The sequence below is a fragment of the Pan troglodytes genome, chromosome 10, assembly GCF_028858775.2.
Source record: "Pan troglodytes isolate AG18354 chromosome 10, NHGRI_mPanTro3-v2.0_pri, whole genome shotgun sequence".
NCBI classification, from domain to species: domain Eukaryota; kingdom Metazoa; phylum Chordata; class Mammalia; order Primates; family Hominidae; genus Pan; species Pan troglodytes.
Window position 1 is genome coordinate 124,636,188 of NC_072408.2, and position 26,934 is coordinate 124,663,121.

Here is a 26,934-nt window from a genome sequence, read left to right on the forward strand (position 1 = left end):
GGAGGAAACCAGAGCTACAAGGCAATTTATTTCAACAGAGAAATTCCCACCTCTTCTTTGCTAATGGCTACAGATAAAGCTACAGACCCAGCGTCATCAACAAAAGTAGCAATTGACATTTGTTGAGCACAGAGAATGCAGCAGGGCTGAGCTGCAAGCTTTTATCTGCATCACCTCACCGCGTCCTCAATGCCACCATCTAAGGAAGATGCAGGTATTGTTGCAGTGTTCCTGTTACAGAGAGCCACGGAGGTCAGGCCAGTAGCTGCCTGATATCACAGAGCAAGCTGGAGGCAGGATGGCATCAGCATTCCAATCTGCCCTTTCCAGAGCCCTAGAGAGCAGGGTGCTCCTTCAGACCCCAGGCCTTGTCTCTAGCCCTTCCTAAGTCATCTCACTTCTCCCTACTTCTCATCTTCTGCCTTGGGTCCAACCTACTCCTAGGCTATGAAGCCATCCACCAGCCTTACCTAGGCACAGGCCAATGCACTGCTGCCTGGGACAACAGGTCACTGCATGTGATGGGTTTACGTCCCTTGAAAATCAGTCTGAACTCTTGAAGTCCACGGGCTTTCAGACAGACCCAGGAGAGACCAGTGGCATGACCCTGGCCAAGTGGCTTCTGCACAGCACGTGGGCTCCCAACAAATACCCTGCTTTCCTTTTGCTCTTTCAGAGCCTTCGTGGGGCGGGGGGCGGCGGAGGCGGGAAGGTGGGGCGGTATGTAGTGGTGGTTTCTCCCTAAGTTCTGAGCACAATGCTGGCTTTGTGACTTACCCAAGCTGTGCGGCATTTGCTAGGCCCAGGCACGTCTCTGAATTCTATCTCCTCCCTTTTTACAAGGGACGGGACAACTCATAGCTTAGAAAGTTGTAATAAAAATCAAAGGAAGTCATCCATGGAAATTCCTCACACATGATGTGTCTAGCACACTGTAAACGTGGACTAATGCCTTATACATAGTAGAGGAATGTTAAACATCTGTGCAGAAACCCTTGGGACAGGAGTGCATTTGGGGGTGGGGGTTGGAGTTTTCTTAGAGACAGGGTCCTGCTCTGCCACCCAGGCTGGAGTGCAGTGGCATGATCATAGCTCACTGCAGCCTCGAACACCTAGGCTCAAGAGATCCTCCAACCTTGGCCTCCTGAATAGCTGGGACTACAGGCACACACAACCAAGCCCAGCTGATTTTTTTATTTTTTGTAGAGAAGTGGTCTTGCTACGTAGCCCAGGCTAGTCTTGAACTTCGGCCTCAAGCAATCTTCCTGCCTCGCCTCCCAAGTCACTGGGATTACAAGTATGAGCCATTGTGCCTGGGCAGGGGTGCATTTTAAATCCTCTTTTTCCACATTCAGTGGCATCATGAATATTCAGAAAAGACCACCGGACACTAAGTCCTTCCTTCATGAAGAAATCTACAAGCTCTTTCATCTCAACCTCTTTTTGAACCCACCTTGATGTCATAATTCCCCTACCGTGATTTCCCAAAAAATCACAGTATCTTGTCTTAGAACTGGCAACACCTGGCGGGGCACTTTGGGAGGCCGAGGCAGGCGGATCGCTTGAGCCCAGGAGTTCAATACCAGCCTGGGCAACATGGTGAAACCCTGTCTCTACAAAAAAAAAAAATTTTCATTAAAAAAATTAGCCAGGTATGGTGGCATACCCCTATAGTTCCAACTACTCTGGGGGCTGAGGGAGGAGGATGGCTTGAGCCTGGCAGGCAAAGGTTGCAGTGAGCCAAGATCAGGCTACTGCACTCAAGCCTGGGCAAGAGAGTGAGACCCTGTCTCAAAAAAAATAAAAAAAAAACAGAACTGGCATCACCCAAGAATCCGAAGGACTCGGCTGAATAAAGACCATGATCCGAAGTTAAAAGGAGTTTCAGGTAAATTCTGCTTCCACCCTCTGGTCATTGGTACAAAGATCAAAGGAAAGTGGATGTAGTTGAGTACGACTCTGTCCTTCTTCCCAAAATCCAAACAAAACAAGTACACCTTTCCCAGGGCACCGTATGTTACTGACTTCAATACTGAAAGTTTGCAGGCAGCTTTGACATCACAAAATGGTCCAAAAAGATACTGGGGGTGGTGGGCGGGGTAGGGATTTTTTTTGAGCTATGGTGATTTGAACGAAAAAAGAAACTGTCCTGAGTAGATTGGAGATTTGGCATTTGATAGGCAATAAAATAAAATAATCAACCCAGGAGGCAACAGGAGAAGCCCAAACATAGCCTTTGAACTCAATGGAGGGGTTTATTCTCCTAGAAAACTTCCCCTGACCTCGCTCCGGCTGCGGTGAGGCTCCTCCTCTGGGCTTCCCAGCCCCTGTGCTTCCCCAGCCTGAGAAGAGCAATGAGAATCATACTAATAGTAATATATGATAATCACACTAATACCATGTACTGAGTACTTCCTACAGCATTTGAGCTGAGACCCAAATAATGAAAAGGAGCTGGCTCACAGAAACAGTATTGCAGGCAGAAGAAACAAATGCAAAAGTGGGAATTAATTTTTTTATGTTCAAAGAATCCAAAAAAGGTGTCACTGAGTGGATATAGGGATCAATGCAGTAATAGTAACAACAGTTAGAAGCTGTGGGGGTAAACCAGAGAGCCGTCTTCGAGGGCAGGGATGCAGTTACTGCTGGCAGCTCACTGGCTGGGCATGAAAATCGAACCCGAGACACAGAGTCCAGGGTAAAAGGGGCTTATGGGCCATCCATCCTGTCCTCAGGCATTTGGCAGACCAAGACACCAGGCTCAGTGAGGTCATGTGGCTGACCCAGGCTCCCATAACCAGAGAAGTCAGGGGCAGAGCCAGAACCAAAGCATCCTGCCTCCAGCCCTGAGCTCCGTCTGCTGTTGCCCCCTTTCATGGGTGATCAGGAGCTGTTTATCTGCAAAACTGATGGAAGTTTTAACAAGGTCCCTGGGGAGACAGGGAGAGATGGTGCATGTATGTGTGTGCATGGCGAGGTGGAGGGAGGGTGGTATATCACAGTTCCTCGCTTTCATCTGGTTCCTGTTAATTGGACTAAAGACCCCTGGGAAAACCATGCTCTGGGCATGATAAGCCAAACCCCAACTCAATTATGGTTTTCTGTGCTTTACAGAACCTCAGTGTTCACAAAAGCTCCTGGCTTTCATCTGGCCTCAGAATACAGAAGTTGTCGTCAGTGTCGTCATAATCATTATCCTCCTCCTTAGAACCACAGCGGCTATGTTCCTGGAGCGCTTAGGATCAGTCAAGCCAGTGGCTCTCAGCCCAGAGTGATTTTGCCGCAGGTGACATTTGACAGTGTCTGTAGGCATTTTTGATGGTCACTACCAGGGGCTAGGGGTTGGATACTACTGGCATCTAGTGGGTGGAGGCCAGGGATGCTGCTAAACATCTTCCAAGGCATGGGACAGTCCCCCACCACAATTTTCCAGCCCCAAATGTCAATAGTGCCAAGGTTGAGAAACCCTAGGGGCTAGCCCTTTTCGTGCTGTAATTGGAGACCACCGAGAAAACCTCCTACTTGGGACCTGAGATGTAATGACTGACATCAGAGAGGATTAACAATGAGCACTGTTGTTAAGCAAGGCCCCCTACCCTACAGCCTCCAGACAGTCTGCAGTTAGGAAGTACCCTCCGTAAACTGACAACCCCCTACGGAAAATCCCTTTAGTCTAGAAACTTGCCCACTCTTGGGGAGTAAAAATATTTCCATAAAAGACTATTGGGAAACTTTTCCCAACCTCCCAAATATGTTAAAAGAAGATTGCGATTGGGTGCTAACTTTTTTCTGCTCCAAAGTACTAAAAGGGGTCAGAACACTGTCTTCCATCCACAGGGCAGTAGCATCGTCAAGTTTAGGGCCTGATGGAAGTCACAGGCAACACCCTCAACTGTCGGTACCCATCATGGAGTGGACTTCAACAGCTTTGGGGCCCCGAGACCATTCAGTTCCTGTGGAATCTACCTTCCAGAAAGATACTGGAGGCAGAACAGGCAATGCCAACACCGTACTTATTAGGAAATGGAGAGAAATCTTTCACTTCACCATTCTCTTTGGGTTGTATGATTTCCAATTCACCCCAGCCAAAAGGAGCACAGCAAAGTCCCGCTCAGATGGAGAGGTTGTCCCAGACAGAGGCAAAAGCACACATCACCTCCCTTAAACATCACAACACTAAAAGACTCGCTATCATGATGCCTGTTTCAAAGACAGAGGTTCCGATAGGGAAGAGGCTGGACCCGTGGCCCAGGCAGGACTCACATCCCAGGCTCAGGACTCATATGCCTTCCTGACTGTGCCACAAACCAACCAGGGCAGCTGAATGACGCAGCCGGGAGGTCCAGCCCCTTGCCAACTGTGGCCCGTGTCTTTTTTATCAGTGCACCCCACTGCAGGGAATGTGGCAAGCACCGGAACACTGATTTCAACTGAAGCAAGTCCAGCCACTTCTCATCATAGCCATTCTTTAGACAGCCTCTCGGGAGGGCTCCCATGCAGCTGGGGGTGCCCCAGGCCGGGCCCCAAGCTCTTTCCAGATGTCTCCCAAGGGAATGAAGCCACTGCCTAGAGTTTTTTCTGTCGCTTCGGAGCTCCCTTTGCATCTCCACTAGTTATTATTTGGAGGCTGCATTTCAATGTTCCTTCTTTACAGTTCATTTTCTCCTCTTAATTGGTCTTGCAGTGTGGCAGGGAGACCAACGCAAGAGCATCATGACATGAATGCGGAAGGAAGGTGAGTGGCAGCAAGGCCCCGTCGGAGTAGGCTGCTCTGATAGATGCCTCTGCCGCTCACTACGGGCCAGCCGGGAAAGAAACCCAGGGTCTCCCCTGGCTTCCAGCCTGCCTGCCGAGAAAGCTCGGTCTGTGAAACAAAATTAAGCCAGCATTAGTCCCTGCTGTAGCTGGGTCAAGCCCTTCTCCTCTCTCAGACTCAGTTTTTCCTTACTTAAAAGTTGAGATGATCAGACCGAGGTTCCTGCCAGTTTCTACATTACTATGCATCTTTTGCACCGATTTCAAGACAATTTTGACGTCTCCGCTAAAGGAAGCTTATCGGGCAGCGCCTCCTGGTGGCCAAACATGACACTGCGCCATCAAGAGGTGGCCCTGGTCGTATGGTGTCCAAGAAAACACTGGGAGGAAAAGGCATCCCAGTGTCTACAGCCAAGCAGCTACGTGCCCCTAACTTTTTCAAGCAAGGAGCCTAGGATTGAAAGCAACAACGCAGCCCTGACGCTCAGTTCCTCCACCCTCCGTGATCATGATGGCACAAGGTCTTTACAAGTGGAGCCCCAGCCACTGAGAGCATCCTGGTATCCGGTTACAAAGCTGGTCTGCCTCATTTCTCCTCCACGAAGTACCAGATAGAGAAGGAAAGAAACAAAGGCGCTAAAGAAAGAAAATGATCAGATGATGAAGCTAAACTGAGCTCTGTTCCCAAGGACAGGGCTGATGTGGGGGGTAGGGAAGTACCGTCTCCCACCCTCCCAACTCAAAGCAACAGGTTCTCTGTGTGGGGAAAGGAGGACCATTTAGGGTTTCCTGTTTGAAGAGTGAAGTCAGTGGGGGAAATTCGGAGTGTAGAGCAACCCCACATTTCTGAATCCCATCGGGATGGTGGTCACACTCACCCAAAGAAAGCCACAGACTCCCATATAGGAGTGACCTTCAGAGAGTACTATCCAGACAGCATCTGTGTACAGCACTCCAAAGACAACGAGATGTGGTCCCCACTCCCCAAAGAACTCAGTCTGATGCAGAACAGACCCCAAAAGTCAGCACAATGGACCATGCATAACGTTTTGGGTTGGGTTTTTGAGACGGAGTCTCGCACTGTCACCCGGGCTGGAGTGCAATGGCACAATCTCAGCTCACTGTAACCTCTGCCTCCCAGATTCACTCAATTCTCCTGCCTCAGCCTCCCGAGTAGCTGGGATTACAGGCGCACACCACCACACCCAGCTAATTTTTTGTATTTTTAGTAGAGATGGGGTTTCACTGTGTTAGCCAGACTGGTCTCGAACTCCTGACCTTGTGATCTGCCCACCTCAGCCTCCCAAAGTGCTGGGATTACAGGTGTGAGCCACCATGCCCAGTCAGGACCATGTATAATGAAAGTTTTGGGTGAAACTGATGTGGGTTTGAGCACAAGCTCTACCAGGTACTAGCTGTGTGACCCTAGGCATCTCACCCTCTCTGGGCGTGTGCCTCCTTCCTGCCTTCCCCTGAGCACTTACTATAGGAAGTTCTTGATCAATTACAGCCCCCTATAAATGTTGTACCACTTGTGCAAATATTCATTCACCCCCACTACAGAGTTCTCCACAGTCAATGCCTCCCCAGCCTCCTCATGTATTTATTGCCCTCCTCCAAAAGGAAGTTCTTCTTTACATCAGACCAAAATCTCCCCTGACTTAGACATGTATGTATTTGTTTTAATTGACACTCACTATTTCTAGCTTGGTCTTTTACAAAAAGGGTTAGCAAACATTTTCTCTAAAAAGCTTGACAGTAAATATTTCAGGTTTTGTGGGCCATACGGTCTCTGTCACACTACACAATTCTGATGTTGCAGCGTGAAAACAGCCATAGACAAAGTGGAAACAAATAGGTATGGCAGTGTTCCAATAAAACTTTATTTACAAAAGCAGGTGGAGGGCTGACTTTGGCCAGTGGGCTATACTTGGTCAACCCCTGTTTTAGAGAGAAAATCTCTCATTATCTGATCACTATCCCTCCCACACGATCTCATTCCTGATACACAGACAGAAAGTGCTTTGGCTTCACTTCTCTCCCCTAGGGCAAATTATAAAGGCTTCAACCTTCCCCTCCAAGGGCATAATTTCTGTGATTAGATTATGACAGTTCATTTGTTCGTTAATTCATTCAATGATACTTTTGCAACCATGCTAAGTAGTTTGTAGGAAACGAACAAAGTGCTGCGTTTAGAGTGTACGGTCTGGAATCAGCCCGAGCTCAAGTGCTGGTACCCCGCAATTTACTGGCCATGTGACCTTGGTTGGGTACCATGGTTCACCCCTCCGTGCCTTCATTCTCTTATCTGAAAACTGGGGAATACAAAAGTCCCTATCTCATGGGGATATCTGACGATTAAGTGAAACAACCCTCAAAATCAGCTCAGAACACCGCCTGACACTCAGTATGTTTTTAATATTTTATCGTTATTATTTTGTTTATTAAAAGATGGCCCTTGCTATCTAGGAATTTCCAGTCTAATATGGGAGATTTAGATATCAAAGCAACTACAAGATAACTGCCCAATGACTATGGCCGAAGATCGACACAGGTGCAATCAAGGAAATCCTCCCCGCAGTGGTCAGGAGTTGCCTAAGCCATGGGAAGGTTTACTTTAGGAAGATGCAGCCCAGAAAGTTTTTCCTTTTGAACAGATGCAAAGGGACGGTGAATCAGTGAGAAAACCATTGAAACCTGGGAGGTCAGAGCATCCTGCCCCACCAGGCACCAGCAGCAGAGAAGAAAGTATCACAGTACAGATGAAAGTAAGCAAACAGGGTTCGAGGAGGATTCTTTTCCTTCAAACTTTCTCATTTAAGTTACACAACTACTTATTTGTTGCCCAGAAAGACAGAAAATGCAGAAGGGCAAAAGAAAAAAAATCATCACCCTTAACCAAAGAACAGCTATGCTAAATATCCAAGTGGATTTCCTTCCAGACTTTTTTTCCCATTTTATTTTATTTTACTTTATTTTATTATTATTTTTTTTTGAGATGGAGTCTCCCTCTGTCACCCAGGCCAGAGTGCAATGCGCAATCTTGGCTGTCTGCAGCATCCGCCTCCCGGGTTCAAGCCATTCTCCTGCCTCGACGCTCTGAGTAGCTGGAACTATAGGCGTGCACCACCACGCCTGGCTAATTTTTGTATTTTTAGTAGAGATGGGGTTTCACCATGTTGGCCAGGCTGTTCTTGAACTCCTGACCCCAGGCGATCCACCCACCTTGGCCTCCCAAAGTGCTGGGATTACAGGTGTGAGTCACCACACCTGGCCTATTTATTTATTTATTGAGATGGAATCTTACTCTGTTGCCCAGGCTGGAGTGCAGTGGCATGATCTCAGCTTACTGCAGCCTCCACCTCCTGGGTTCAAACAATTATCCTGCCTCAGCCTCTCGAGTAACTGGGACTATTGGCATGCACCACCATGCCCAGATAATTTTTATATTTTTAGTGGAGACAGGGTTTCACCATTTTGGCCAGGTTGGACTCAAAATCCTGACCTCCAGTGATCCATCTGCCTCGGCATCCCAAAGTGCTGGGATTACAGGCGTAAGCCACCACACCTGTCCCCATGCAACGGTTTAAAAAATACTAAGCCGGGCATGGTGGCTTACGCCTATAATCCCAACACTCTGGGAGGCCGAGGTGGGCGAATCACGAGGTCAGGAGTTCGAGACCAACCTGGCCAACATGGTGAAACCCCGTCTCTACTAAAAATACAAAAAATTAGCTGGGCATAGTGGTGGGTGCCTGTAATCCCAGCTACTTGGGAGGCTGAGGCAGGAGAATTGCTTGAACCTGGGAGGCAGAGGTTGCAGTGAGCCGAGATTAAGCCGCTGCAATCTAGCCGGGGTGACAGAGTGATTCTGTCTCAAAAAAAAAAAAAAAAATTGCTAAGTAACATACCAATGTGGATGCAAATTATGGTCAATGCGGTGCTTTCTTTTTCTCTCCCAAACAATAGCTTGGGTCCTTCTCATATGAGAGTATAAGTTGGTAATCAGGGAAATAATTAGAGAAAGCAAAAGGCCACCTGAGTGAAAATCATGACTATAATGAACTGGAGCCATCTCCCCTCGGCATATTTTAGAGGAAGGCAAGAATAATTTTGCTCCAAATAATAACAAATATTTTCATCCTCCTTGCCCTTTCTGCCTTCCCCCTGCATGTTCCCTGCAAGTTTCAAACATAATCACGCGCCCACAGAAGCCTCCCATCCTCCCTCAGGACCGTGGCTGGGAAGGACAGAGATACTGATGGAGAGTCAAATCTGCTGGGAATGTTCCCATCTGTGAAACTGGGCACGCAGCCTAATCTGCCCACCACTCATATGGTTGCGAGGCTAAAACAAGATCACCTGCATGCAGGTGCTTCCTAAAACTGAAGGTGCTCTGCAAATGTGCAGTATTATTTGATATTTACATGCAGCCTTTAAATAATTTCTTTTTATCTCAGTTCCAGTGTAAGCTGCTACAAAAGCCCCAAAGGGTTGCTCCCTCAAGCTGAGCAAATGGAAACACAGGGACCACCCAGAGTTAAGGAGAAAGCCATTCATTCCCACCACTTTTTTATGTGGGAAGCCTCCGCTTAACAGGAGTCAGACAGAAATGAGTTCAAACCCCACCTCTGACACTTAGTTGCTGTGTGACCACCACCCCCCTCCCAGGCAAGGGCTCTACCTTTCTGAGCCTCAGTTTTCTTACCAGAAAATAGGAATAATAATCCTACGGACCTCATGAGGTTGTTGAAGAATTAAATGAGCAGGTGCTGCGTGACTTGGCCCAGTAAGAACTCAATCAATATTTGTCGCTGCTGTTATCATCAACCACTAGCATTCACTCAGTCACTCCGTGACTACTTCTTGCATTCCAACTCTGAGCCAGATGCTGGGAGAATTCCAACACAGGGGTTCTCAAAGCGTGTTCCCCAAACCAGCAGCACCAGCATCACCTGGGAACTTGTTAATGCAGATTTCTGGGCACTGCCCCGGACTGGCTGAAGCAGGAACTCTGGGGGTGGAACCCTCTGGGGGATTCTGATACATGTTGAGGTTTTGAGCACCACTGTTCTTGTGGAAAGGGGTATGAAAATAAACAAAATCATTTTAGATGGGCTAGAGACTATGATAGGACAGAGAGTGGCGAGGATTGAAGTGGGACTCTGAGAAGCTGGCAGTTGGGCTGAGTCCAAAATGACAAGGAATCAGCCAGAGGAAGATTGAGGCAGGGTATTCCAGGCAGAAAGAAGGGCTGTGCAAAGGCCCTGGGGCAGGCGTTGTGAAGAAGAGAGGGTAGCTGGGTGCAATGAGCCAGTGAAAACATCAGCAGATAGGGACCAGATCGGGAGCCCAGGGACAGGACTGGGGGTCTCATTCTAAGATGTAACAGTCTGTTTGGATCTGACTCAGTTCATGTAGTTTCATGGAACCTATGAACCTCAAAGGGTTCAGTCCCTGCCAAGCACAAGTTCAATGTCAATTCTGCACCCAATTCTGTTCAGCACCTCGTGGGTGCCAGGAATAAAAACAGAAAGTGACTACAGCGCTGATCAGAGATGACAGCCAGAGAGTCGGGTTCTCTTTGTTCTCATTGGGGGGTTCCACAAAAGCCAGATGCTGGCCACATGAAGCAGCAGGTGGGCAAGACAGAGGGGGCAGGGGTGGCCTGCAAGAAAGAGAAAGTGGGCTGCAGGGGGACAGGACAGGTGGATGAAGCCTTGGACCAGGTTGCTCAACAGGGGTTCTGCTGCAAGACAAAGGCTGGAGAGGAAAACATCCTGCCCCTCCCTCCACCCCTGCCTTAGTGGGGACCAGTCAGTGGCTCTGTAGGAAGATTTCCTTGGTTCAGATTCAGCTTGGGAAGGAGGGAAGAGGAAGGAGGGAGGGAAGCTGACTTTAAAAACAATAAAAATAATCACAGTCCAGTGCATATTCAGTGCCAAATTTGCCAGACAAGTGTTTATATGAACACAGCGTTTATATGACTTCATTTCTTTCCTTGCAACAACTCCATGAGGATGATACAACTAGCATCCCCATTTTACAGATGAGGAAAGCAAGGTAGTTAGACAGAAAGGCAACACCGAGGGATGAAGGAGGGAGAGAGGAAGGGAAATTGACTGACGGATTTAGTTTAGCCTCGAACGAGTTAAGTGAAATCCAACCAAGTCCCTTCCCTTCTTTAATCCCCTCCAATGGTTTCCCATTCTACCAAGAAGCTGCCAGCAATGGCTACAAGGGGCCTCAGGAACTGAGCCCCGACCATGTCTCTGACCTTATCTCCTATCTTCTGCCTCCTCTCCCAGCCATGGATTAGCCCACTGACAACTCAGTTACGCTGGCACCCATGCTTCCATGGCACCCACGTTTCCAGAATCCCCTTCTCTGTGTGGTTCCAGATTAGAGCTGGCCAAAAGTGAAGTTGTACAAGGCTTGGGTGGCAAAAGAGAAGCAGCCATCATGCCCTGAAGAGTAACATGGGTTGAAGGCAATGGGGAACAGAGGCTGGGGTGCTGGTCCTGTTTATCCTCCATCTTCCCTACCTCACAGCCAACTCTTCTTCCTGACAGTAGTCCCTCAATGACCAACAGCCGACCTTAAGTTCACCACCAGATGCTTCATGACAAACTCACAGAGGCAATAGCCACAAAGGGCCAATAACTTTCCCTGGGCATCTATCCAAGCCTGTCTGCATGGTCCCTTCCAACAGCTGGACATATTGGCTGCCAGATGTCCCTGAAACTGCAGGCTGCCTTACCTATGTCAGGGTAAGTTCAAGACCTTTCTCTGAATCTTAAGCTTCCCTTTTTTTTTTTTTTTTTTTTTGAGCTTGTACTTCCCCAGCTCTTCCTACAGTCGTATAAGTCTAATATCTAATAAATTCCATTTTTTCCATTATACTCACAGTAATTTGGCTTCCCTGATTGACCCATCACTGAGATCATCACTAGCAGAAGGGATACTGTTCCAGAACTAGCAGCCTCCATTTCCTCCTCCTTGGGATGTGTGTTGAGAAGCTCATGTCACATAAAAGGCAACATGTGGGCACCCCAGCAGATAATCCCCAACTGAACACCCACTCAACAACTAGTGCCAACTGCCATCCATGAGCATGCACCATCTTGGATGTTCCAGCCCAGTCAAGCCCCAGATGACTGCAGCTCCAGCCAACAACACACGGAACAGAAGAACCACCCAGCTGAGCCCAGCCAATCCCTGAGCCCAGGGAATTATGATGATGAAACTATACCCTAAAGAGTTAATGAAACCAATGGCAGAAATTACTGAGTTTGCAGGAAACAGATAAGAAAAAAAACAACTTGCTGAGATGCTGAAACTCCCTCCTCTTGTGAGTATTTTTTTTTTAACTCACAAGTTTTTTAAAAAGATTTGGCAGTGGGCTAAAATCAATTGGAACCAGGATGACCAACTGGAGTTTGTGCACAAGTTTGCTGACATCACAGCCCAAATTTCCACCACATATTTCATACTAACTCCTCCCAAATTTGCATATGCAACCTATGAAGTAACATAAAGAAATAACTACACACACCCAAGGACTTTCCAGACTTCCCCTTTCCCTCCACCAACCACCTGCTAATCCCAGTATCTACCCCCTAAGCCTTTCCTAATAAAAATACTGCCTTGAAGCCAGCCCAGGGTGGCAGATTTGAGCTTGACTCCTGTGTCCTTGGGAGTCAACTTTCAATAAGAAGCTTTTCTTTTCTCAAAAACCTGGCCAGGCACAGTGGCTCACGCCTGTAATCCCAGCACTTTGGGAGGCTGAGGCAGGCAGATCACAAGGTCAGGAGATCGAGACCATCCTGGTGAACACGGGGAAACCCCATCTCTACTAAAAATAGAAAAAATTAGCCAGGCATGGTGGCGGGCGCCTGTAGTCCCAGCTACTTGGGAGGCTGAGGCAGGAGAATGGCATGAACCCGGGAGGCGGAGCGTGCAGTGAGCCAAGATCGCGCCACTGCACTCCAGCTTGGGCGACAGAGCGAGACTCCAACTCAAAAACAAAAAACCGGCATCATAGTATTGGCTTCTAGTGCATCAGACAGCGAGCCCCTTTTGCTCGATAACAATGAGAGATAACAAGGCAGTTGTGTTGAGCCACTAGGTTTTGAAGTGCAGGTCTGAGACACAGACCCACGCAGCCATGGGTCCCCAGAACCACTGGCCATGTAAGCTGCCTTCTGCTTCTTAAAAGTGCTTCTGAGACATGCATTTGAGACCTGTTTGCTCTCAGAATGCTCTTCCCCCAGATCTTCTCCTGTCTGATGCTTTCTTGTCATTCAAGTCTCAGCTTAAATGTCGTCTCCCCAGAGAGGCTCGCTGTCAGTTTCAGTGTGAACTTGGTTAAGCGACAGACCCCAGTTATTCAATCAAACAACAATTTAGGCATCAGGTGAAGGTTTTCTGTTGCTGTGATTAAAGTCTATAATCAGGTGACTCTAAGTAAAAATTCTCCTCTATAATCCGGGTGAGCTGATTCAACACATTGAAATTGAAATGCCTGAAAAGTGGAACTGAGACTATTTTTTTTTTTTTTTTTTTTTCCTGAGACAGGGTCTCGCTCTATCACTCAGGCCAAAGTCCAGCAGTGCAATCTCAGCTCACTACAGCCTTGACCTCCCAGGCTCAGGTGATTCTCCCACCTCAGCCTCCTCAATAGCTGGGATTACAGGCACACACCACACCTAGCTAATTTTTTGTATTTATTTTTTTTTCAGTAGAGATGGGGTTTTGCTGTGTTGCCCAGGCCGGTCTCGAACTCCTGCACTTGAGCAATCCACCCTCCTTGGCCTCTCAGAGTGCTAGGATTACAGGCGTGAACCACCGCACCCACCCAGAACTGAGATCTCTCCAAAGAAAAAGAAATTCCACCAGCCTGCCCTTCCTAACAGCCTGCCCTACCTAACAAACAGCCTGCCCTTCCTAACAAACAGCCTGCCCTTCCTAACAGCCTGCCCTTCCTAACAAACAGCCTGCCCTTCCTAACAGCCTGCCCTTCCTAACAAACAGCCTGCCGTTCTTCCTGACAGCCTGCCCTTCCTAACAGCCTGCCCTTCCTAACAGCCTGCCCTTCCTAACAAACAGCCTACCATTCTTCCTAACAGCCTGCCCTTCCTAACAAACAGCCTGCCCTTCCTAACAAACAGCTGCCATTCTTCCTAACAGCCTGCCCTTCTTCCTAACAACCTGCCCTTCCTAACAGCCTGCCCTTCTTCCTAACAGCCTGCCCTTCCTAACAAACAGCCTGCCCTTCCTAACAGCCTGCCCTTCCTAACAAACAGCCTGCCCTTCCTAACAAACAGCCTGCCCTTCCTAACAAACAGCCCACGCTTCCTAACAGCCTGCCCTTCTTCCTAACAGCCTGCCCTTCCTAACAGCCTGCCCTACAGATTTCAGACCTTCCCAGCCAGCCCCCACCATTGCATAGGCCAATTCCTTCCAATAAATCTCTTAATATATCTTATTGGTTCTACTCCTCTGGCTGAAGCCTGACTGACCTGCTCTGATCAGCCCATCAAAGCCAGCCACAAAGCCACCATTGTTTCACTTCAGTTTTCATTCTTGCATAAAACCTATTACCATTTGATTTTTTTTTTTTTTTTTTTGAGACAGAATCTCACTCTGTCACCCAGGCTGGAGTGCAGTGGCATGATCTTGGCTCACGGCAGCCTTGACCTCCCAGGCTCAGGCAATCCTCCTGCCTCAACCCCTCAAGTAGCTGGGACTATAGGTGTGTGCCACCACACCCAGTTAGATGGATTTTTTGTCTATTTTTTGGTACAGATGGGGTCTTGCTATGTTGCCCAGGCTGGTCTTGGACTCCTGGACTCAAGCGATCCTCCTGCCTCAAGCCCCACAAAGTGCTAGGATCACAGGCATAAACCACTGCACCCAACTTGATATTTTTCTTATTCATTGTTTCTTCCAACATATTCTAGAGCAGCACTGTCCACTAGAATATTCTGTGATGATGGGGATGTTCTAGAACTGTGCTGTTGCAATAGGGCAGCTGCTAGCCACCTGTGGCGATGAACAACTTGAAACATGGCTCCTGAGAATGAAGAAGGGAATTTTAACTTTTATTTAATGAATATAAGTTTACCTGGTCACACGAGTCTGGTGACCACTGTACTGAATAGCGCAGGTCTGGGACACAGACTGAGGAGAGCCCACAGCCAGCCGGCCTTCCCCACCACTGTTATCCCCAACCCCTCCTAGCAACTGACACAGGGGGAGTTCCATCCGTGTTTACAGAATGAATGAATGGAGCCATTTGCGCCTAAGCGCGTTCGCATCAGGTTTCTGCCGCTTGTAAGCGAGAGTCCTAATTTGATGCTATCTACATGTAAGGGATTCCTGAGTGCCTACAGAACAGGAGGGCTGGAGCAGTTACAGGGGAAAGGAAAGACATCAGTGTCAACACCAGAACATACGAGACCCTGTGGGCTCCGGGAGGAGCAGCTCTTCCTCTGCCAGCCCAGCCTTTCCCAAGTTAGAAGCAAGTAGAACAATAGGGCAATCAAGACCCACTCTTACTCTTTGTTCCAGTCAAAGGAAGACCGTACGGTGGCAGGCGGCATTCTGGGGGGCTTCATTCAAAGCCCAAACTGGGAAGAAGCCAGAGGGCATCTGAGGCTGTCCTATTTCGGGGGCCACTCTGCATCCTGTTTTCCTCCTGACTGCCAGTTCTCCCCCTTGATACTCAAGAGAAGAAGCCAGAGGAGGGCCCAGGCAGGCAAGCTCCCAGGAGGTTGCAGGGGTGCAGGGGCACCTGCCTGCCTGCAGCACCCTGACCTCCACTCTCGGGCTCCCTGAGCCCCCGAAGGATTCCCAGCATCTGTCACCTGCTCTAAGCCACCCATCGACTCTGCAGCCAGAGTGTTATTTAAAAACTGGAAAAGAGATCCAGACACCTTCTGTTCAGCCTACCCTGCTTACTCTGCAGTGTAGGCTCCTTGCCATGGCCCACCGTGGGGGCAGGCACTGCCCACCTGTCTGGCTCCAGCTCCCACCGCTCTCCCCAGCATCCCCACTGGGCACCCATACTGTTCTCTCTGTGCCTGGGATGCTCCCCTCCCTCCCGTCTCAAGGCACTTCTGAGTGTTTCCATCACTCCCAGTCATTAAGACTTCCCCTCCTCTTCAGGTCTCAGTTCAATCCTGAAGTCCTGAGAAAGTCCCTGAGCCCTGGAACCCAACACCGTGTGTGCCAGATGCAGAGAAAGTGCTTGATAAACACAAGTGGGAGGGGGAAAAGGAGGGAAGGGTAGAAAAGAAGGAAGGTGAGGAGGAAGGAAAGCAATATCTCCCATTATCCTTACATAAGCATATTCATTTTAAAAAAGGAAAACAATATCCACAACACAGATCTTCTATTATCTTGACCAGAGGTTTTTCCTTGGGAAAGGAAAGATACAGATGACCACAAATTATGAGGCTGAAAACCATCAAAATGCCAAAAAGAAGAGGAGAGAGAGAAAAAGAACAGCAGAGAAGAGGAAGAAGGCCACAGCAACAGCACTCTGATAGCTGGGCCACATCTCCGCCAGGCTCTCTTCTGATAAGACAGCTGTGGCCCAGGACAGGAAGGTCTAGGAAGGGACCCTGCTGTCCTCAGATGCTGAAGTTCCCAGTTTTGGAATGGAGTGGGAGATGGAGACAAATGGTGAGAATGTGCTCTTCCTGCAGCCAAATCAGTTTCACCCTAGGACCTCAGCTCTGTAGTAACCACGGAGGAAAACTAGGGCTGTGCCCAGAGAAAACTGGTTTGAGGTTTTGCCTCTATTTTTGTGGCCAGGGAATGGTAGGTTACCTCTGGAGAACAATCAAGCCAGACAGAAGGGGAGTAGTCTCAAAAGAAACAGCAGTGCTGAGGGAGACCGTGGCTCAGAGGGAAGGGAAACAAAGAATGAGAGTGCTTAATTAGAAAGGCTGAAGCCCCTTGGAAGGGCCCCTTGGAGGAAAAAAGAGAGGAGGATGAGGAGAAGTGGAGAAAAGTGAGCTGGGGGAAGAAAAAGGCTGGAGGAGCCTGGTGATGGTGATGGCGATGAAGGTGGTAATGATGGTGGTGGGTGGTGATGGTGGTAACAACGGTGATGGTGGTGATGGTGATGGTGGTGGTGGTGGTGATGGTGATGATGGTGGTGATGGTGGTGACGGTGCTAACAATAGTGATGGTGGTGGTGGTGATTTGCCTGTATCATCTCATGTAATGCTCCCAGCAACCACTGTGGCCCACATGATCATCATCCCCATCCTGCTGCTTAGGAAACAAAGCACAGAATCATAATATGTCCTATCCACAATCACACAGCTAATAGGTGGCAGAGCCAGAACTTAAACCCAAGTTTGTTGGACTCCAGATTCCATACTCCTAGAAGATGATTGAGGACTAAGAAGGAGAAAGGAGAAAGAGAACGGAGCCTGCCCTAGCCACCTTATTTAATATGATGACCAGTCCCTCCATTCCAGAGGGCACTACCAACCCCGCTTAGCCTGCTGCACGTCTTCTTTAATCCACAGCACTTATTCTCACACACTGCATAAGGTACGTGATCATTAAGACAATAATTCATTGTCTGTGCCCCAGCCCCCCACACTAGAAAGTAAACTTTATGGAGACACACACCTCAGCACGCATTTCTAGAGATCAGAAGAGCACCTGGCATAGAATAACCATGCAACCAATTTCGTTGAATGAGTGAATAATGGTTTTTTTGTTTCAGGACATAGCTGCCACGATAAGGAAAGGTTAAGCTATCCTGGCTCTGGGATCCTTTGATCTTGCTAAATGAATGAATGAGTATTCTTTGGTTTCAGGCTAAGGGTGATCTAACAAGCTATGAGAAGAGAAAAATGAGTTAAGATTTCCTATCTTCGGGGCTCCTTGGGCACTGGAAAATAAAGATATCCCTAAAACCCAAGGAGAAAACTAAGATTAGCATTAACATCTCTAAAATAAAGCTACCTCCATCCTCTGAGAAAGAGAGAGAGAGAAACAGACAGACACAGAGTCAGAGACAGAGAGGGACAGAGAGAGAGAAAGAGATGACATTCTTGGCCAGGCACAAAGCAGCCTTGCTGCCATATCCTTGGTCTCCATATGAGTTCCTCAATACAACTTGTCTTCTGTCATTTAACAAACATGCATCCAGCCCTACTTTGGGCCAGAATTTTAAAAACCTGATTTCATCACTGTAGGAAACGCCAGCTCTGGGTTGAGCTGGGGCTATTAAGATGAATACAATATCACCCTCAAGAAGTAAGAGTATGATGGGAAAGATACTAGTTTATTCCTCAGTCTGGGATAACATTTTTAGTTAGAGTAAAGGGAAGCCATCCAACTCCCAAGATGGTTAGAAGCTTCAAGGAACCAATTATTATTTTTGAGGGAAGGAGGGAATTCTAAACACGAAGGATACTTTGAGGATGGCTCACTGGTTCCCCCTGGTGGACATTAATAGCAAGCACATCACACAGCTTTTCAGAGGTAGGGAGGGGCTCAGCGGTGTAGACCTGGTGGTCACTGAAGTATCTGCTGTTCCGGTAGCCAAGGCAAGAGGTCAGCTCAGTTTGCAGAGCCCAGGAAAGGCCTCATAGAGAACCAGGCTTTGCACTGGGCCTGGGGAAGAGCAGGGATTCACCAGAAGGACAAAAGGAAAGAAAATTCTAGGCAGAGGGATGTGAGTACCAAGATGTGAAATCCAAGCCTCATCTAGAAAACTCTAAGTAATTCATGAATTTAGCAGATATTTAGGGCTTGAAGGGAAAATCTGAATGGTAGGACTTCAAGTAGGAGCCAAACCCTGGGATGTTTTCCAATCCATGAGGAAGACTGTGTTCTTTAAGCCACTGGTAAGTTTTCAAGGATTGCTTGAGCTCGGGAGTTCGAGACCAGCTGGAGCAAAATGACAAAACTCTATCTCTACAAAAAATACAGAAAAGTTTGCCAGGCAGGGTGGCACACGCCTGTAGTCCTAGCTACCCAAGAGGCTGAGTGGGGGGATCACTTGACCCCAGGAGGTAGAGGCTGCAGTCAGCCAAGATTGCGCCACTACACTCCAGGCTGGGCAACAAAGCAAGACCCCATCTCAAAAAAAAAAAAAAAAATACATATGTATTGAACCGCTACTATGTGCTAGATATTGATCTTCATCCTGGGAATTGAATAGTGAGCAGAAACAAGTATGATCCCTGCCCTTTTGCAGCTTACAGTCTAGTGGAAAAGAGAGGCATTCATTTAAAAACAAATTGCTCCCCAAAACAGGTAAGCATTAAAATGTTTTTAAGTGGCACCATCTCCTGCAGGAACAGCATACATGAAGTACAGTGTTAAGGATCAGAACTGGGTACACAATTCTTTACTAAGAAGTCTGAGTTGAGCTGACTTCAGTGCTAAGCGCTGTAGGAATGGGTTAAAATGGAGCATTTGGTCATTGCTTTCAAGGTCCCAGTGGCCCTAAGGCTGGCATCTGAGGCAGGACATAGAAGACTGAGTCTTAGCAGCCTGGGAAGAGTCCAGAGGGAGGCCTATGTGGAGGTAGGGGATCAGTGTAGGTTCAAACGATAGTGAGGTGTGTAATGAAAGTGCTGCTTGACCAAGCATGGGGACGCATGCCTGTGATCCCAGCACTTTAGGAGGCCGAGGCAGGAGGACTGCTTGAACCCAGGGTTTCGAGACCAAACTGGGCAATGACAAGGCGAAACCTAGTCTCCACGAAAATTAGACAGGTGTGGTGGCATGCACCTGTAGTCCCAGCTACTGGGGAGGCTGAGGTGGGACAGTTGCTTGAGCCCAGAAGGTCGAGGCTGCAGTGAGCTGTGATCACATCACACCACTGTACTCCAACCTGGGTGACAAAGCAAGACCCTGTCTCAAAAAACAAAAAATAGTGGCAGGCCAGGCACGGTGGCTCATACCTGTAATCCCAGCACTTTGGGAGGTGGAGCCGGATGGATCACCTGAGGTCAGGAGTTTGAGACCAGCCTAGCCAACATAGGGAAACCCCACCTCTACTAAAAATACAAAAATTAGCTCAGCATGGTGGCGCATGCCTGTTGTCCCAGCTACTCAGGAGGCTGAGGCAAGGGAATCACTTGAATCCAGGAAGTGGAGGTTGCAGTGAGCCAAGATCATGCCACTGCACTGCAGCCTGGGCAACAGAGAGACTCCATTTAAAAAAAAAAAAAAAAGAAAGTGGCTATTACTAGCATCTACTAAATGATATAGAACAGAACAGGAATGAATTTACAACATCTTCATCATGCATAAGAAGGAGGAGTATTGTTTCATGAAACATGCTATAATTGTGTATGTGTATGTGTAGCTGTGTGTGTACGTGTATGTGTACCTATGTGTGGGGGGGGGTCACAATATAAATTGTACTGTCCATCTGGATCAAAAAAATTTTTAAAAAGATCAGAGGACAAGCCCAGGTGTGATGGCTCACACTTGTAATCCTAGCACTCTGGGAGGCCAAGGCAGGCGGATTGCCTGAGCTCAGGAGGTCAAGACCAGCCTGGGCAACACGGTGAAACCTCGTCTCTACTAAAATAAAATACAAAAAACTAGCTGGGCGTGGTGGCATGCACCTGTAGTCCCAGTTACTCGGGAGGCTAAGGCAGGAGAATTGTTTGAACCCAGGAGGTGGAGGTTACAATGAGCCGAGGTCGCACCACTGCACTCCAGCCTGGGCGACAGAGTAAGACTCTGTCTCAAAAATAAATAAATAAATAAATAAAAATCGGAGTACCAGAACTTTCATGGTCTCGCACAGCCTAGAATGTCACAAAAAAATGACTATTCTTCCCCATAAGGCTGACGTAAATGCCTCTCTCATGGAAACTGGAATCTCACTCTACTTTTAAGGATGCTGCCAACCTCAGTAGTGCCTCTCGGATGAGACAACGTGAATTCTGAAAAGCAATTAAAAACCTAACCTCAAATGCTCACTGTCAGGCATTGTGCGGGCATAAATTGGTACAAACTTTCTGGAAAGATATATGACAATGTTCACCATAATTTTTAAAATATGGGTTTTTTGTTGTTGTTTTTTGTTTTTGAGATGGAGTCTCGCTGTCACCCAGGCTGCAGTGCAGTGGCACAATCTCAGCTCACTGCAACCTCCACCTCCCAGGTTCAAGAGATTCTCCTGCCTCAGCCTCCCAAATAGCTGGGATTACAGGCATGCGCCACCAAGCCCAACTAAATTTTTGTATTTTTAGTAGAGATGGGGTTTCACTATGTTGGTCAGGCTGGTCTCAAACTCCTGACCTCAGGTGATCCACCGGCCTCGGCCTCCTAAAGTGCTGGGATTATAGGTGTGAGCCACCACGTCCAGCCAAAATATGCAAATGTTTCACTGCAAGACCCCTCTCCTATGAATTCACTGTAAAGAAATAGCCACGGGGGTCCCCAAAGATAACACTCAGGGGTATTCACAGCAGCGTTGCTTATGATAGGAAAAATATGGATATTTCCAAAAATAGGAGATTGGTTGAATAAATTGTTAGTATTCAGGTATTAAAAATAAGAAGTGAATGCATTTATTGACAAAGGAAGATGTTTATGACATAACACTATAATTTGGTGCAATTTTTTTTTTAAGACAGGACCTCACTCTGTGGCCCAGGCTGGAGTTCAGTGGTACTATCTCAGCTTGCTGCAGCCTTGACCTCCAGGACTCAAGCAATCCTCCCACTTCAGCCTCCCAAGTAGCTAGGACTACAGGCGCATGCCACCACACCCAGCTAATTTTCTTTTTTTGGTAGAGGTAGAGTCTCGTTATGTTGCCCAGGCTGGTCTCAAACTCCTGGGTTCAAGCAATTCTCCCACCTTGGCCTCCCAAAGTGCTGGGATTACAGGTGTGAGCCACCATGCCTAGCCTGCAATTTTTTTTTGAAGAGAGAAAACTGCCATCTGCTTCTCACTGTGGGTAAAGAGAGAAAGTCACCTTTGGAGCAGATTTTGTATGTACTGAGTGACTGAGAGGCCCCTCCCTGTCAGCCACACTCATGTTGGGTGAGTCAACACCATTGTGCTAGAGGTAAAGAGTAACATGACCTTTACAGCTCGTCAGCCAGGAGTGATTTTGCCTCCCTGGGAACATTTTGAAATATCTGGGGATATTTCCATGTGTCATGACTTTGAGTTGGGGGATGTTACTGGTATCTCATGGGCAGAGGTCAAGGATGCTTCTAACCAAACATCCTTCAATGCATAAGACAGCCCCCAGTGCATGGTCTGCCCCCCATTTTATTTTTGAGACAGGATCTTGCTCTGTCACCCAGGCTGGAGTGCAGCAGTGTGATCATGGCTCACTGCAGCCTCAATCAATGTCCTGGGCTCAAGTGATCCACCAGCCTCAGCCTCCCGAATAGCTGGGACTACAGGCGTGTGCCACCACACATGGCACATTTTTTTGTATTTTGTGTAGAGACGGGGTTTCGCCATGTTGCCCAGGCTGGTCTGGAATTCCTGAGCTCAAGAGATCCTCCTGCCTTGGCCTCCCAAAGTGCTGGGATTACAGGCGTGAGCCAGTGTGCCCGGCCGCATGGTCCCTTTTGATGCTGACTGTACCTGAATCAGGATCTGCCAGCAAGAAAAAATACAAAAGGGCACGCATGGAGGACTGGGCCAATGACCTGTTTCAAGTATGTTCTCTTTTGTTCACCGCTGCCTCCTCAGCCCTGCTGGCACCCCATAGCCACTCAGATTAGAAGACTTCTCCAGGTCTAGAACAATATTCAACAAATGCTTGTTGAATAGAGCAGGTTGAATCAAGCAAGGGCATCTGTGAGCCTCCACCGGACTCTGCCAGACTGATGCTCAACAGTGACACCTTGTGGTGGGAACTGAAACAACAGTGCTGATGGCCACTAACACTTCTCTGTGGCTGGCGTGTGCAGAGCGGATCCCTTGGGACAGAAAGGCCCCAGAATTTGCAGAAAAATCATGAGGCTAAAGAGAAGCAGGAAGCCTCAGGAAGATGATATCTGATGTTCTGCTAATAAAGACAAACAGGTATCTGAGCAATTAATGGAAAAGATCCAGGAGGGATGACAATATATTTGGCCCCCAAACTGATAGAACAAGTCACAGAGGTTATTTTATTAGGTGAAAAAAAAAAAATTTAAGCAATATGTGTGGATAATTCTAATTCTATTTTTTAAAGTATACATATATCCATTTGTCAGGAAAAATTATACCAAAATAACAAGAGCAGTTACCTAGAGGGTGGAGTTTAAGGGTGATTTTTTTAAATCTATTTTCTGGTTTATGTTACAATTAATGCAAATTACTTCTGTTAAAAAAAAAATTAGAAGCTAGACATTGACCCAAAATGCAAAGGCATGTCAGCATGTCTAAAGTAAAAAGACCGTGGTCTCCTATTCACACTCAATATTTTCATATCTGGACCCTAATTATCCAGAACCAGATACCCTAAACCTCAGCGGGTCTTCCTGGGGCAAGAGTTCAAATCCAAGAGCTGCCCTTGCTGGTGTCTTCCGGACTCCAAATCCCAGGTCCACGCTGCCTCTTCCTGCGTTTCGGATTTGCCCCCCAGGGTTGACTCTGTCTCGTCCTGGCCTGCAGTGGCGGGCACGGGATGCCGAGGGACCGCGGCAGCTGTGCTGGGGACAAGTCTCCACATCCCCGGCCCCAGGGCCTGCTCACCTGACATGTGGACATTCCTGAGGCAGGAGAGGGAGGCGTTGAGGCGGGCACACTCCTCCCGGTTGGCTCCGTATTTCTCCACAGTCTCGCACACCTGTTCATCCGTCATCTCCAAGAGGTCCTCCAGGCTCAGCTGGCCGGGGGAGATTTCCTAGAGGAAGGGAGAAGGATTGTCAACCGTGGGACAGAAACAGCATCTCTGCCTCCATGCTGCCCTGTAGTGGTGCCTAGAGGAGAACACTCCGCAGTGTAAATGCTTTGCATGACAGTGGGGTCTCCGAATCTCGGGTTTGCCACTCATTATCTAGATAACCTCTGACCAGTCGCTCAACCTCTCTGGGCCTCACTTTGCTCATCTGTAAAGTGGGACTCCTAAGTGCCCATACTTGGTAAGGTAGCGCAGGTGCTTAGTGCTATTATAATTACTACCCTGTCTGGCGTCAACACTGTGCCTGTCTCTCGAATGTTTATAAGGCAGGGCCCCATTTTTTCATGTTTGCATGGCTCTCAGTGCCTCCCACTCTGCAGGGACTCATCTAAAATCCAGCACAAACTCAGAGCAAGCACAGGACAAAGCAGGTGTGCTGGTGGCTGGGTCCCACTCTCTCTCTGCTTCCTCTCTTCTCTGGCTGCAGGGTCTAGGGCTCACACTGGTCTTCAGAAACCCTAATGGAAAAGGGGCTGAAAGTCCATGCCCCGTGCTGGAAATGAAACTAGGTTTGTTTTTGAGCCCCACGGGGCATGGCTTTGCATCCTAAGGCAAAGCAGAAACACTGGAGCATAGCGTGGAGTGGGGGAAAGGGACCTAGAAAAGGTAGGATTCCCAACTTAACGTGTTGGGCAGGTGAACTTTCACTGCCACCCCATGTTCCCAAAACAGTGTCTCCCTAGACCGTCATAGGGACACACCTCAAAATTTGTCAAGCTTCTATATTTATGCATCTGTATCTGTATGTATATATGAGTCTTCTTTTATAGCACTTACTACTCAACATTTTAACATATATTGTTATTACTTAAGGGTTTTTTGCCTTTTTTTGTTTTTTGTTTATTTGTTTGTTTGTTTGTTTTGAGACAGTCTCGCTCTTGTTTCCCAGGCTGGAGTGCAATGGCGCGATCTCAGCTCACTGCAACATCCACCTCCCGGGTTCAAGCGATTCTCCTGCCTCAGCCTCCTAAGTAGCTAGGATTACAGCCACCCACCACCACGCCTGGCTAATTTTTGTATTTTTAGTAGAGACGGGGTTTCACCATGTTGGCCAGGCTGGTCTCAAACTCCTGACCTCAGGTGATCTGCCCACCTCAGCCTCCGAAAGTAAATAAGGGTGAAATAGCCTACAGATGGTGACTCTAGGGCAGTATTGCGGAATACATCTACCCTCTTGTGGTCATGTTTGTGTATTACAACAAGATACAGCTCCCACATTAAACTGATAGCCAGAAAGAAGAAAACTGTCTCAGTACAAAAAATTATCTTCAAAAATATGAGCTATGGTGCCTTTTCAACTCACCCGGGCAGGCAGGGGGCAGAGAGAGAAGAATAGTGGAGTCACTTAGAGGCTTTCTCAAATAGGGACACATTGCTGGTGGGCCCCTTTAAGAAAGGTGATGACCAAGGATCCGTTTATTTCTGGTTGTTGTTTTTCTTAAATAGAGACAGGGTCTCCCTCTGTCACCAGGCTGGGGTGCAGTGAGGCCATCATATCTCACTGCAGCCTCAAACTCCTGGGTTCAAGCGACCCTCCCACCTCAGTCTCCTGAGTAGCTGGGACTACAGGCATGCACCAACATGCCTGGCTAATTTTTAAATTTTTTTGTAGAGATAGGATTTCACTATGTTGCCCAGGCTGGTCTCGAATTCCTGGCCTCAAGTGATCCTGCCACCTCGGTTTCCAAAAGTGCTGAGATTACGGACTTGAGCCACTGCACCCAGTCCAGGATCTGAAGGTACAGAATGACTCATGTTTGAAGGGGGTGATTCATAACATAAAAGGATTCTCCTCTTTGCTTCAGGATTCACTTGTGCATTTTAATCTTATGATTTATATATGTATATATTTCAATTTACTCTAAAGCTTAAGATCAGAAAAAAATCATAAAAGTAACATTTTTATAACATCAAAAATGGAGAAACCCTTAACAAACCTGGGCCAAAAGGACAGACACACCTCTGTTTGATAAAATAACAGTAATAATAATAGCTGAAATGGATGGAACACTGTTTTAAGGTTTTTGATAGATTTCCTTTTATTATCACAAAAACTACTGAAAGCAGGCACTTTTATCATCACCACTTACAGACTAGGACAGTACAATTCAGAGAGGTTAGACCACTTGCCTAAGGTCACACAGCAAGTCATTGGTGGAGCCAGGATTCAAACCCAGCTGTTTTACTTTGGAGCTTTCTCCATACTTCAGTCACTTCACAGAAAGGGGACCTCTGGTGGACACATACCTGAACTGCAGACAAAGATCAGAAACCCCACGTCTTCTCCCACCCACTCCCTGGGTCCCTGGACTCAAGACGCTCACTGACTAAGGCAAGAGCCAAAACTCAGGTACCTGCAGGTCAGGTAAATGAGCAAATCGCTGCCAGACAGGAGCTCAATTCAGCATGGTCAACATTTCTGATTTTGTAAGTGAAGCCAGAGATCTGGGTTTTTTAGACAGACTCTTTTGGTTTTTAAGTATTGGCTCAGAATAAATGTCCTGACATCATATTAACCAAACAACAACAACATGTCTGCATATCAGAACCAGCTTGAGGGCTGCCAGTTTTCCACCCCTGGTCTAGAATCGTTTCTGCCTTATTTGCCCCCACAAGTGGCACTTGATAAATAAATGATCCTGAAGCCTCCCAAAAAAATGCCCTGAGCCATGCAAATACAACACTGTCTGTCCTTATACAGGACCATTCATTCTAAGGATATTTGCAAGAAACTCATCTGGCCATACTGGGAATGAAATAAGGAAATAGGAGATTGCGCATGGTCTGATGTGCATATGCAAGATGGGGTGGGGTGGGGGCCTGGAGGAATGGAGCGGGGTGATGCTGCCTCTAACTTGGGATTCTTAGATCTGGTGGGGCTGGGTGAGATTCTTGTCCCTGCAGACAAGGTCTAAAAAAGACAGGAAGCCTCTTCAAGTAGGAAGCAGGGAGCGCCTCGAGAGAGGACTCTTGGTTTCACTGGCAGGGAGGCAAGCTCCTCTTCTGCCCAGCTCTGGGGGACCCAGGCAACAGGAAAACAAGGCTAATGCACAGTGCTTCTGACCTAAAGCTTTGCTGTCCATCTGAGCTGGACATCCTGCTAGCCCCATCCACTTACCAGCTAGACTAGTCACTTAGCTCTGAGCCTCAGTTTCCCACTCTGTACAAGGGGGATAACAGTCACACCTACTCAAAAGGTCATTGCGAGGAGGCTGAACAGTCTCAGCAGTTGAGATCCTAAGTGCAAAACCCTTTGCACAATGCCTGGCATG

The 26,934-nt window shown here is 47.7% G+C and overlaps 1 protein-coding gene across 3 annotated transcripts in view; it reads right to left on the reverse strand.

Annotated features, from left to right (window-relative positions):
- KSR2 (kinase suppressor of ras 2) overlaps positions 1-26,934 on the reverse strand; it is a 506,130-nt gene that overhangs the window by 368,987 nt on the left and 110,209 nt on the right. For all 3 annotated transcript variants that reach the window (XM_009426349.5, XM_063785031.1, XM_063785032.1), the window contains exon 3: positions 23,455-23,605. In XM_009426349.5, coding sequence (XP_009424624.1) covers positions 23,455-23,605 — 151 coding nt within the window. The remainder of the gene's footprint in view (positions 1-23,454; positions 23,606-26,934) is intronic.